We start from the raw sequence: 13,680 nt of genomic DNA, 5'->3' as shown, positions 1-13,680 counted from the left end.
AGCGGCTGGTCAAATGGTTTTAGGAGCTGAACTCTTAGTGTGAAAGAAATGAAAATTTCAGGTCCTTTTTAACTATGCAAATCAGGAAGGCGATAACCCCAAATCCAGGAACCTGGGAACGCAGCCCTTGCTCAGGAATCAGGAATCATGGATGGTTCCCATGTTTCAGGAAGGAAACACAGCCACAGAGCACACGGGCTTAGGACTGGAATCAAGACCATTCATAGCTACATGTGCACATGCATGTGGGAAGCCAATGCTGGCATCGGGTGTCTCCCCCAATCACTCTCCACCTTGCTTTTTGAGACAGGATCTCTCATTGGGACCTACAGCTTTCTAGTTATGTGAGGCCAGCTGGCCACCGAGCCCCAGGGGTCAGCCTCGCTCTGCCTCCCCAGCACTGGGGTTACAAGAACGTGCAGATGTCTGGATTTTTTTTTTTTTTAATTAATGTGGAGTCAGGGGACCAAATTCAGACCTCATGTTTGCACAGCAAGCGGTTTCGTCGCTGAGCTGCCTCCCCAGCCCCTGCAGAGAGCTTTTCAGTCCGTCATTGGCAGACAACACCTGACACTATCTAATTGCCTGCTAACAGTTTCCCACAATCCACTGGGGGGCCTAAGAGCCGACACAGACTCCACAAAGTCAAATCCGAACTGTTCATCACCCCCCACCCGACCCATTCCACTTATAGCTCCCCCGTCTCAGTTTGGCAGCCCCATTGATCTATTTGCATAAACCAAAAGCCTTGGCGTCATCCTTCACTCTTTTCCCACCTCCTCCCTCCCAGAAACCCAAGGAACCCACTAATTCCACTTCCAAAAACAATCCAGCCCCGATCCGGCCCCGTTGTTCCTTTGCGCCAACCACCATCAAGGCTCCGCGGCTCCATCACAATGCCCTCTTCCATGGGCTTTACCCTTGCTCACCTGCAGAACAACACAGATCATGAGCTTTTATGTAAAAGCCACAGACCTAGGATGAGTCTTCCCGCCATCTTTATATTCTTAGAGCACACCAAACATGTTCCAACCTCAGGACCATTGCCCTAACTGTCTGAAACTCTTTTCTCCCCCCACAGAATGACCACTTCATGTCCCTCAACCCTTTATTTCAAGTTCAATTTCTGAACAAGATTCGCTCTGACCACTCTATTTAAAATCACTGCCTCCTCCATTATCTTTTTTTTAAAGACTTATTTATTTATTATGTGTACAGTGTTCTGTTTGCATTCATCCCTGCATACCAGAAGAGGGCACCAGATCTCATTACAGATGGTTGTGAGCCACCATATGGGTGCTGGGAATTGAACTCAGGACCTCTGGAAGAGCAGCCAGTATTCTTAACCTCTGAGCCATCTCTCCAGCCCCTATTTCTTTATTTTTACTTTAGTTTTTGGGACAATATGTCATCTAGCACAGGCTGACTTTGAACTCACTGTGTAGCCAGAGATGACCTTGAATTCCTGATAACTCCTGCCTCTACCTCCCAAGTGCTGGGTTAATAGGCATGTGCCACCATAGCCACTGCATTAGGGATCCAACCAAACCCTCCACCAACTGAGCTGCGTTCCCAGCCGCACAGGTCTCATACGTGGATCTCTGCTTTATTATGTCTACTTTCTATTGTATAATTCTCCTCACCCTCTCGGTACACAAACTCTGCAAGGACTGGAGTGCTTGTCTCTTTTATTCACTCCACTATCTCAACAGCCAAGAATAGTGCCCCGTACACAGTGGTGTTCAATATATAGCATTTATGTGTTCGGTGTGTACACACAAAATAAATAAAATTTAAACAGCACCAGAGAGCCAAGAAATCTTGCAAGCGTTGCACATCACGGCATCTCCCCTGCAAGCTTTTGCTGAATGACCTTGCTCCATAGCCCTCAGCTCTCAACTGAACATTAATTAACCCAGTGAGTGAGTTTATCCTGGGGGAATCTCTCAACGGGGCTCTCAGCAAGACTTGGAGCTTTGCGTCTCACCCAGTTCTTTCTCAACCTGAGCTCACCAGTTTTCAGTCCCTCTCCCTTTCAGCTGCCCTACCACACTTACATGGCAAGTGCCTGAAACTTGGCTGAACTCAACAGGAAGCAGAACTCCGGGAGATGCTTCTCTCTCTTTGGGGTCAGCCTGCTACTTGAAAAACCACGTCCGTGACACCACCTCTCCTTCAAGGGGCTTTAGAGGGAAACACAGGCAACAATACAGAGGTCGCCTACCCCACATTTGATAAAATGTCCAAACACAACACACCGACTCTCAATTGATTGATTCTGAACTGTGAGCTTGGCTCAAAAGGGGAAAAAAAAAAAGACCTGGTGAGGTGTTTTATTTACAAAATTTATCAAAATAAAAAGGGCTTCTGTGGGTCAATCTTTTTGGTACTAGATATTGTTAGATTTGGATTGGGGGAGGCAAAGAAAGTATCCAAACACTGGGTAATACGTTTTAAGGTTAATAATTAATCGGGGCCTTCCCCAACTGAGTACCAACAAGCATTCTGGTCTCTTTAGTTCTAGACATTAGCAAGAAGACCTCAGACGCCAGGGTGAGACAAGAGACATGGGAAGTCCCTTCCAAGGCCCCCTCTTCCTCGTTTTATGCATCTTTATCCAGTCAAGTGCCTGCGGACAAGGCTTGGGAACAGGTAGGAATTTATCTTTTCTCTAGAAACAGCTGTGGATTTGTCTTTGTTAAATGCATTACAGAGATTGGCAATGGATGGAAATTGCTTCCGAGCACACCAAGCGGTTCTGTTAGTGGCACCCAAGGCACCCAGCACTGTGCATCACTTTGTAAAAGGGACTGGATTTCCAAAAGGCCTCTCTGAAAGTGGATGTCGTCAAAGCCCCTGCAACTAGCAGTGCGCTCTCTTTCAGGGGTGACGTGGACAATGTGGGGGATTTCCTCAGCAGACAATGATCTGAAAGACTTGGGGCCTTCCTAAGGCTTCATTTGGATTCTAATCTGCTATCTGTTACGCAGTGTGCAAACAAATGCTCTGTCTTACTGGGGTTGTGAAATCGCCTTGCTCTCCCCAAAGAGAGAGGAATCTGAGTCCTATTTGGAGTCCGGTTGAAAGAAGGAATGTCATTGCATGTTTCCTAGTCTTTAGTTTTCTAACAACGCTTTTTCCCTGGACTAAAGAGACCAGCAGTCTACCTGTTTATTCTGTGGTTTCATAAACTAGACTGATGGCCAAGGATACACTTACATGTTCTGTCATCAGGCAGATAGAGTCGGTTTCCTAGCTGAATGGTATGTTAGACCAGCAAATGATGGGGTTGAAATGACTGAACAATTTGACCAAATTAGACAAGGGTTTGGAACCTTTCTTCTGCACCTTTCAAGATCTGGTGGTAGAGACCCAAATTGCTTTTAATTTTTATGGATGGATGGATGGATGGATGGATGGATGGATGGATGGATGGATGGATGGATGGATGGATAGATGGATGGATGGATGAATGGATGGATGGATTGATTGATTTGGAGACAGCATCTATGTAGCCCAAGCTGGCCTCAGCCTTGAGGTCCTTCTGAGCACTGAAGTAACAGACTTGAGCCTCTACATCCACCAGTCTTAGACTTTTTCCTCAAAGGCTATGCTTGGGACTGGAAAGATGGCTCCGTGGTTAAGGGTCCTTGCTGCTCTTCTGGAAGACCCACGTGCAGCTCCCAGAATCCACATCAGATAGCTCATTCACAACCCTGTAACTCCAGGGGATCTGACACTCTTCTGGCCTCCACAGACTCTGGCACTTATGTGGCATACGGTCTTAGTTAGGGTTTGTATTGTTGTGATAAACACCATGACCAAAAGTAACTTGTAGAGGAAAAGGCTTATTTCAGCTTACATGTCCCAATCATAGCCCATCATGAAGGGAAGTCAGGGCAGGACCCTGGAGGCAGGAACTGAAGCAGAGGCACAGTGCTTATTGACTTGCTCCCCTTGGCTTACCGAGCCTGGTCTCTAACATCATCAAGGACCACTAGCCCAGGAGAGGCACCACCCACAGTGAACTGGGCTCTCCCACATCATCAAGGACCACTAGCCCAGGAGAGGCACCACCCACAGTGAACTGGGCTCTCTAACATCATCAAGGACCACTAGCCCAGGACAGGCACCACCCACAGTGAACTGGGCTCTCTAACATCATCAAGGACCACTAGCCCAGGACAGGCACCACCCACAGTGAACTGGGCTTCTCCCACACCAATCGTCAATCAAGAAAACACACCAAAGGCTTGCCCACAGGCCCGTCTGGTGGTGGCATTTTCTCAGCTTTAGTTCCCTCTTCCAAAATGACCCTAGCCTGTGTCAAGTTGACAAAACTACCCAGTGCATGCACATACACACATGCACCACACACACACACACACACACACACACACACACACACACACACACACGCATAACACACACACACACACACACACACATCTTTAAAAAAAATCCTACGCCGGGTGGTGGTGGTGGCGGCGGCGGCGGCGGCGGCGGCGGCGGCGGCGGCGGCGGCGGCGGCGGCGGCGGCGGCGGCGGCGGCGGCGGCGGCGGCGGCGAACACCTTTAATCCCAGCACTCAGGAGGCAGAGCCAGGCGGATCTCTGTGAGTTCGAGGCCAGCCTGGGCTACCAAGTGAGTTCCAGGAAAGGCGCAAAGCTACACAGAGAAACCCTGTCTTGAAAAAAACAAAAAACAAAAAACAAACAAAAAAAAAATCCTATGCTTACAGAGAGATCAAAAAATTTTGAGAATCAATCAATGGCTTACTAATAGGATGTGTACCTGAAAATTTCAGAAAATTTTTCCCCTTAAGAAAAAATAGACTGTTCTTTTGAATTTATTATTTCATAGCCTACATCAGTTATTAATTTCATATTAATTACTTCTTACTGATCATTTTGTGTGCCACAGATAATGCTAGTAGTTTGCTTAGATCATCTTATTCTTAATGCCCTGTCTAAAAGTATCCCTCACATCATAATTTAGATCCATTCATGTAAAAATTCTGATGATTTTTTTTGTTTTGTGTTTTTATTGACTTCTATACTTGAATTAAAATATTAAAGTATGAGTAAGTCAGATCAGTTTGTAGCAACAGCACTGAATGTCACTTTCTTGCTGTTCACCATATCTATCAAAAGGGAGAATAAATCTGGATCCACAGAGCACATGACACTGCCCACCATTGTCAGCCTGAAGATGTGAGACCAGCTGAACTCTTGTGGAAGCAGCGGGGGAATTATAGAATGTACTGATAGTTTTATCAATCTCTTGCTCCCTCTTTGTAGAAAAAGAGAGAGACAGACAGACAGAGAGACAGACAGACAGACAAAGGGAGAAGACTAGCGACCAAAACAGAAGCAATGCTGTTTCCACTTTTCAGGAAGAATGTTCTATAGCAGATAAAAACCTATGTAAAATGAGTCTGGAGACAGAAGTTAGACGAGGGAAGGAAAGGAGTGCTAACCATCCATCTATTCAGTTAACAACATGTATTTAGATTTACTGGGTATTAGGAAATGTGTGAGTTGATGGAGGGCCAGGGTGAACATAATCTGCTCAGAAAGATGTCTGACGGTTACTCAGATCGCTTTGTAACTCCAGTGTGGTCACAGACGTAATGGAGGCCAGGGTGTTCAGTCAGACTGTGATGAGCAGAGATTAGCTCAGGTCTAACCTACAGTGGATGGAAGTTGACAGAATATTATGGAGGAGTTGCTCTTTAATCCAAACCCCGAAGCTGAGTCTGGATGTGGAGAGGGAGCACTGAGGAGGGGAAAGAATTTGAAATACAAAAATTGCACGTAGCCAGGAAGGCCCCTCCTGGTCACGATATCCGTCTTTATTCCCTGGGTTCACAGTGGGTCAGGTTTTCTCTGCCTCTTGACCAAGAATATTGTATTTGGTTTTTACTGAAATGTATATCACATAGTTATATAATAAAATATATAGAGAAAACCGTATATAGCAGGACATCATATCTGTAGCTGCAGCACTGGGGAAGCTGAAGCAGGAGGATTGCTGTGAGTTTGGGGCCAACTTGAGCTTTAGAGTGAGACCCTATCTCACAAAAATGGGATGAGAGGGAGAGAGGGAAGAAAGAGGCTGTATTATAAGTCCTCAAAAAAAAATGTCCACAAACTGAACTCACACCCCCAAAGCTTCCCTTGAGAACCCCTTAAGCCTTAACACGTCACGTTGCCCATTGGGAACTTTTCCTTTATGAGAAATCCCTTGAGCTCTCTCATGCCAGCCTCCTTTCCTTTGGAGTTGAGGGCCATCCATACCCTTCCACATGGATCGTTCATTCATTCTCTTTGCTGGCATCATTGTGTAACTACACCAGACTTCATTCACCCATCCTGCCCTCAGGTGCAGGCTGCTATTACTGTTGACACTCGGGACTTGGAAGTAATCCATGCCAAGCAGGTTTGGCCTTTCCCAACCCCCCCAGTTCCCCCCCTCCATGTCTTGGCACTATCTGGATTTTTCTCAACAGTCTCTTCATCTTGCTGTTTTTCTGGGTCCTGGTTTATCCAGAAGCTGAGGGAAGAAGCGCTAATTAGCAGTGGGTGACCCCAGGACAGAGGGCGAGAGTCAGGAGGCCTCTGGTCCCAGGAAAGCAGAATTTTCTCTGCAGTATGCAAACCCATCTGTCAGTGTAGACTGGTACAATGTCCTTCTGGGGAAACTGCAGGGCCGCCAGCATCCCATGGTGGAGCTCTCCAGCAAATGGCTCTCAGTGGGGTGACTTTGCCCTCCTGGGTCCATCCAGGGGTGTCAGGAAGCATTTTTCATTGTACACCATAGAGAGAGCACTTCTCCACCTTCCAGTAGGCGGAGGCCAGGGGTGCCACCATCACCCTGTAGTGCACAGAAGGGTCCCACAACAGAGCATCATGGGGGGACCCACAAGGCTGAGGTCAACGAACTGATGTCAACATGAAACTTGGGGCTCGGTGGGTAAAGTGCTTGTCACACGAACCATGAGGACTAAGTTCAAATCTCCATGTAGATCCAGACATGGTAGCACACATCTGTCATCTCACCGCTCCCACAGGGAGATGGGAGGCGGAGACAGAAGACTCAGCAGAAGTTAATTAATGTGGCACACGCAATGGTGAACAACAAGATCCTGTCTCAAGCGAGGTAGAAAGCTGAGGCCCAGCGCCTGAGATTGTCCCCTGACCTCCCAGCACCTGAGATTGTCCCCTGACCTCCACACATGCTCTACACTCCCACACTCATGCACATTCTACTTATGTAGTCCTGGAGCTCAGAAACAAGTGGTTGTCCTCCACGTGAACGTGTAGTGCCTCCGAATCCTTCTGTCTCTCTCAGGCACATTTTGAATCTCCAACCTTCTTGGTTCTTAATGCCCATCCCCACATTTAAACAGGAAGCTGAAAACAAAAGCGACAGGCTAGAGATTACAAGGATAAACTGCAGGGTTCACATTCCTTCAGTTCTGTTTCCTTATGGGATACCCATCCATGAGAATTTTTTGTTTGTTTGTGTTTAAAATTTACCAATAAAACAGACATTGAACTATAAAGTTTAAGAATTTGCTTGGCAAGTAAAAATTTGAGTTCACACCAGAGTACTTTGATTGTATTTGAATATCTTAAAATTTAATTTTCTTTACAAAAAAAGCTGTCCATTGCTTTAAAACTAAAGAATGAGTTGAGAAAATGACTACTTTTGCATTAATATTACTGAAAATAATTTTTATATTATGGACAGAAGGGAATTGAAATGATCTATCTATGTGTCAAGTTTAATGCATGAGGCAGCCCACTAAGTGTGATGAAGGTGATCAGACATGGGCATATGTTTTTTCTCCATCACAGCATGGCATACAATGAGTCCCACTGGAGAAATGAGTGTGGAAAAGCTCATTCCCAGACACCCACCCGTGCAAAGCAGACACCTGGAGGGGCTGTGTTTCAATGGAGTCTTGCAGGCTGGCATTGGGGGAAAAGAAAGCAGGCGTGCCTCGAGCAGAGGCACAGGTTCGGAGCTGATAATGTGTCTTTCAAGCCTGAATATCTTCTGAGAGAAAATTATCTAGGGAGGAGGAGGGAGAGACAGAGATAGAGGTAAAGATGGAGGAGGGGGAAACAGAGAAGATGGTGATGGAGGGGGAGACGAGAAGACGGAGGAAGAAGAGGAGGAAAGGAAATGGAGGAAGAAACAGAGATAGAGGAAAAGTAGAAGATGGAGGAGAGAGGAGAGAGGTCATATGTGAGCACATACATGGAGCTAAACAGCAATGGACTGGGATCAACCACCAGTGGCCGGCCCCCAGCAACTGCTAAGTCCACCTTAAATTCAGATCCTATAACCAAAAGTTTCAGAACGTTTGGGGGTTGGTAGTGATGATGGGATTCTGGAATAAATGGCTTATTATTGACCCTGAGATGCTCATAGATCAACACTAGGGACCTTTATTCAGCCCAGGTGGTGGGTTTCAGAATCCCAAGCCCTCCTGAGATAACACCAAGGCTGTGTGCGGGTTGTGTTGTGAGCAGGGAATAGAGGTTCTCTGCCTATTGGTAAAGGTTACCGCTTGGTAAATTGTGAAAGGGACCTATGACCTCAAAAAGAAAGTTCAAAAACAATTTATCTTACTTCTTTTAAAAATAAGTGTAAGGAAATTTGACATGAAATAGCAGGGCAGAAAAATAGGATGGAATACCTAACATATTGACTCATTCTGTGAAAAGTCTGCTTAATGTGTCTCACCAGAGATTGGAAGTTTGTTTGAAAATACAGAGTTTTAAAGCCATGGTGTGCTCTTTGGGGCAGAAGTGAGATTTTTTTTAATACCTAAGAATAAAAAAGGGAGGGAGGAAGGGAGGGTGGGAGGGAGAGAAGAAGGGAGGGGAGAGGGGAGGAAGGGAGGCAGGCAGGCTGGCTGGCTGATTACCTACCATAGCTTAGACTGGGAGGCATCGCAGAGGTTATCCAGCATGTGATTGGGTTCGATCCCCAACTGGGGAGGAGCTGTGTTAGCCTTGGGCTTGTCCCGACAAGAGGGTCACTAGGAAAGAGGGATCTTGCTTTGACAATTCTATCACCTCCACTCATCTTTGCAGGCCCAGCCAGCTTCCAATTCTGCCCCAAGAACTGCTAATTGCCCTCTCGTAACTATTATTAGAGGAGGTAGGCAGAAATGCAATGCACACCCCCAGATGAACGCACCCACGGTTCCACAGCAGCTGGGGAGCAGCCCCCAGCATGCTACAGAAATCCCCCTTCCTCTTCAAGAGACTCTCCTACCCACCGGCAAACGCCCTGGCCCTGCATGCAGCCCAGTGGGTCCAGAACCCTCCTGATGGGTGCCACCTAGATAGGACAAGCCACGGATCAGAGGACAGACATGTGACTTTCACCCTGCCTGGCTCCCACGGGGACCTAGCACACTGTACAGGGAGCAAATGCAGTGCCGCTGAAGGCCTTGGGCCTGCAAACTGACCTAAAAACACAAATCACCCAGAGAGCGCCCAGCCAAAAAGCCAAAATTGGGTATCTAGATTCCCGCTACGGTCTCCCCTCCCTCTGCCCTATTTAACACACCAGCTGCCATGCCGGGTACTCATAGGCGACTCAGCAGGAAGACAAGCTGCCCTGATTTAGACCTGGTCCACAGACAGAGCAGAGCAGTCCCAAATACGTCCTCCAAGATCATATTTCTGACACCACACCAATGGAGTCTACACAGGGCAAAGGGACCAGCCGCTCTCACTGCCAGGCAAGGTGGCTGAGCGCTGGTTCCAAAGAGAGTCTCTGCTTAAGAGTGGAGCCTTCTCGGTGAAGAACTGGGGTCCAGCCTGCCAGGGGAATCGGGTTAGCTAAGGGTGGGTAAGATATCCAGACTCCTGTCAAAAGACCACAGGCACCATAGCTGGCCTTCAGCCGCGCCGCAGTGGGAGATCCAATCTTGCATGGGGCAAGACATTGATGTGCAGACTAAAGGATCCTAGAGTGCCTGTAGGGCTGCTCCAGAGAAGGTGCAGTTCTCAGTCATTGCCACTAGGGGGCGCAGTGGTGTCTCCTTGGTCTCTGAAGAGGCAAAGCTTTTAGTTTAATCTACTATGCTCTGCTAATAATTCTACTTCCAGAAACACAGTTTTTATTTTTCCCAATGGGGCTAGGGTTGGGGGGGGGGGCAAGAGACTCAACGCGATGAAGGGGTGGCCTCTTTGCACACATTTTCACCTCTATACTCCCATCTTCACATCCACACACATCAGCTCACTTTGGGGATCTGCACTCTGCTACCCAGTGGAGTGGTGTGGGTTTAGGAAAACATGTCCGTGACAGCACAAGCCGTACTTATGTTCCAACATTAGGTGAGAAAAGGGCAGTATGCTTGGATGGATTTGCCTGGTAATTACAATTGTGTGAAACTATATTTATTTGAAGGGTTGGGAGGGAAGAAAATATTGGAAGAAAAATGTACTGTCGTTGAGTTTATATCTGAATTTTTATCTATTCCAAATTTTATGTAATATATAGTATAGTTGCTTTAATGATCTGAATAAAAGTACATCAGCTTCGCCGTGGTGGAATAAAGGGTTTGACCAGAACAGTGGAACTCTGGGAACACCTGGAGGATGTGTTAAGTAAGATTCCCGGGCACTGGAGAGATGGAGCAGGGGCTGGGAGTACTTGCTGCTCTCTCAAAGACCCAAGTTCAGTTCCCAGCACCCACACTGTATGACTCACAACAGCCTGTAACTCCAGCTTTAGGAGACTGATATCCTCTCCCGGCCTGCTTGGAGACTCCAATTTACGTGGCATGTTTACACGCCTGCGCACACACAATAAATGAATAATTTTTCAAAAAGAAGTTTCTTTTAAAATAAAATAATAAAATTAAGATTCCTGGTCCTCTTACAGAGCTCTGAACTCAGTGGGCCTGGGGTACAGCTGGAAATTGGCGTTTTTGTTCCAAGTGATGCTGCTAGCATGCTATCCCAGGCCCTTTTCTGTGGCTATGATCAAATATCCTGACGAAAAGCAGCGTGGGGAAGCTTACAGTCATATAGTCGACCAGAACAGCAATGTTACAGTGGGAGGGGCCCCATGCAGCTGATCACATGATCCCATCGTCAAGAGCACAAAGAACCCAGTGTGTTCATACTGCTTGCTCATCTGCTTGCTTTCTCTACACTTACATGGTTCAGGGCCCCCTGCCTAAGAAATGGTGCCACCCACAGTGGGACGGGTCTTCCCCCATCAGCGACCAATCAAGCAATCTCCACAGACATACCCACAGGCCAACCCGATCGAGACAATTTCTCAGTCAAGATTCTCTTTCTTGGTGTTGTGTCAATTTGACAGTTAAGAACTAGCCATCACAGCCGGGCGGTGGTGGCGCACGCCTTTAATCCCAGCACTCGGGAGGCAGAGCCAGGCGGATCTCTGTGAGTTCGAGGCCAGCCTGGGCTACCAAGTGAGTCCCAGGAAAGGCGCAAAGCTATACAGAGAAACCCTGTCTCGAAAAACCAAAAAAAAAAAAAAAAAACAAAGAACTAGCCATCACAAGTAGAGGCCACCACAGAGACCCACTAGAAAACCCCAAACAGCCCATGGAGGAGCCAACCATCTGCCCATGCCTCCTGCCTTCTAAGACGAACTTTTCCTCATGAACCCCCCCCCCCCCCCCAAGGCAAATCTGGCTTCATCTCTAACTCCCGACTAAAAAGCTGGGAATCAGTATTTTTACTTCTGCCTACTGACCTCCCTCACCAATAGCTGTGACGTAATTTATTTTGATCTATAGTGGGCTTCTTTATGACATTTTATGCATGTGTATAATGTATTTTGATCGTATTTCACCATCATTACATTTTCCCTCTTCTCGTCTTTCTTCCACCCTTGCTGATCCTCCTCATCTTCCCAACTTCTCCTTCAACGTGTGTGTGTGTGTGTGTGTGTGTGTGTGTGTGTGTGTGCATGAGTGCGTGCGTGTGTGTGTGTGTGTGTGTGTGTGTGTGTGTGTGTGTGTGTGTGTCATTAGGTTGCTTATAGCAACATGGATGAGAAGTCACTTACAGGATCATGGCCAATTTGCCAGTGGCTATATCACTGAAGAAAATGTCTCTCCTTCACCCAGAAATCACCAACTACGTATAAATCCTCATAGAATGGTGGGCCTTGGGAGTTCCTCTCCTGCCTCCATAAAAGAATGCTGGTGGACGCAATTTTCCAAATCTACATTAAATCCAAGGTACTCGTGAAAATGTGTTCTTCTAAAATAAAACATCTCCAAGCTGGAAAGAACATATTTCTTGAGGAGGAGCTTCTGGGCTGAGACTCACTGGTGATGGCTAAACAGATTGCCATCACAGCAGCTCTGAGCCACTCCTTGCCACCCGTGAGAATGTGCTGGAGGACATTCTTTTCGCACGCGCTGGGCAGGATCTCTGAGCTCTCAGATGAGAAGGACTGCCCTGCCCATAATGATGCAAAACTTTCTGATGTCAGATGTCCCAACTCCCTAGTTCTAAGAGGAACTGACATAATGAAAGAAAAAAAATCTACTGATTTATATTGAAACATGAAATCAACAACATCCAACTGCACGTTTATTGACCACCCACTGTGTCCCAAGCCCCCAGGTCAGGACAAAATCACCATTTCCTTACAAATACTCCTCTTGGAGGAGTATGTATGTAACATTCAATTCAATGTAGTAAGTGTACAAATTTATGTTGTGCTGAGAATTCTGAGGCAAGAATGGTCAACCAAAAAGGCATTTCAGAGAAGAAGTACTTGATTTAGGAGGGGTTTGTTTTTGTTTTTATGTGTTTTGAGTATTTGCCTGTCTGCAAGCCATGTTTCATGCAGTGCCCAAGAAGGCCAGAAGAGGGCATCAGATCCTCTGGAACTAGATCTGCAGACAGATACCAGCTGTCCAGTGGGTTCTGGGAGCTGAACCCAGGTCCTCTGGAAGAGCAGCCAGTGCTCTTAACCACTGAGCCCTCTCTCCAGCCCCTGATTCAAGTCTGAAAGGGAAAGAAGCAGGAGAATATTTAAGGAAAAAGTATGAACCAATCTTGACTTCAAGGGTTGAAAAAAAGGAACATGAAATTGAGAATCCGTGAGACTTAGGTATGGCCCAGAGTACGACATAGCAAAAGAAATGAGCAGAATCAAGGACCTCTAAGCCCACCCCCAAGACCTTGACCCTGACCCTGGAGGCTGTGCTGCCCAGATGCAGAATGGCATTTGAGAAGGGCGTGGGGGACCTAGCTGCCTTCTCAGGCTGCCTGGAGAGACTTATCTCCCAGCCTGGCTGAAACCCTGGCCACCCTCTTCTGGAGAGCAATGATATCAGCCGGCAAGGGCAAGGGCAGGGTCCTGTACTCACCAGTTTTTTTAACCTCACTGGGCCCTCACACAAACATTTGGCTCTTCCTTCAAGGCGAGCCCCAGCTTTGGGCCGATCTCTGAAGTATTCTTGTTCATCGCTATTCCAAACACTAAGTCACGGGAGGGATTCCCAAGAAACTAAACCAGAATCACCTAGGAATCTTCCATCTTAAAAAAAACCCTTTACTGGGAAAAGAGAACCACGTGCAAATTTCACACTGCACTAGCCTACTGACCAGTAGCAATTTTACATTGAAACGTTCACTCCCACCCTGCATGCGCCCA

At 47.0% G+C, this 13,680-nt stretch overlaps 1 protein-coding gene across 1 annotated transcript in view; it reads left to right on the top strand.

Moving 5' to 3' along the window:
* The first annotated feature begins 2,494 nt into the window (after positions 1 to 2,494).
* The window catches only part of Lipc (lipase C, hepatic type), a 133,534-nt gene continuing 122,348 nt past the window's right edge, over positions 2,495 to 13,680 (top strand). The window contains 1 exon segment of the mRNA XM_015997939.3: positions 2,495 to 2,652. Within this exon segment, the coding sequence (XP_015853425.2) occupies positions 2,568 to 2,652 (85 nt within the window). The 5' untranslated portion in view covers positions 2,495 to 2,567.

The sequence above is a fragment of the Peromyscus maniculatus genome, chromosome 7 (assembly GCF_049852395.1).
Source record: "Peromyscus maniculatus bairdii isolate BWxNUB_F1_BW_parent chromosome 7, HU_Pman_BW_mat_3.1, whole genome shotgun sequence".
Taxonomy (NCBI): Eukaryota; Metazoa; Chordata; class Mammalia; order Rodentia; family Cricetidae; genus Peromyscus; species Peromyscus maniculatus.
Note: the sequence above shows the minus strand (reverse complement) of the source record. Positions and strands in the feature narration are given on the sequence as shown.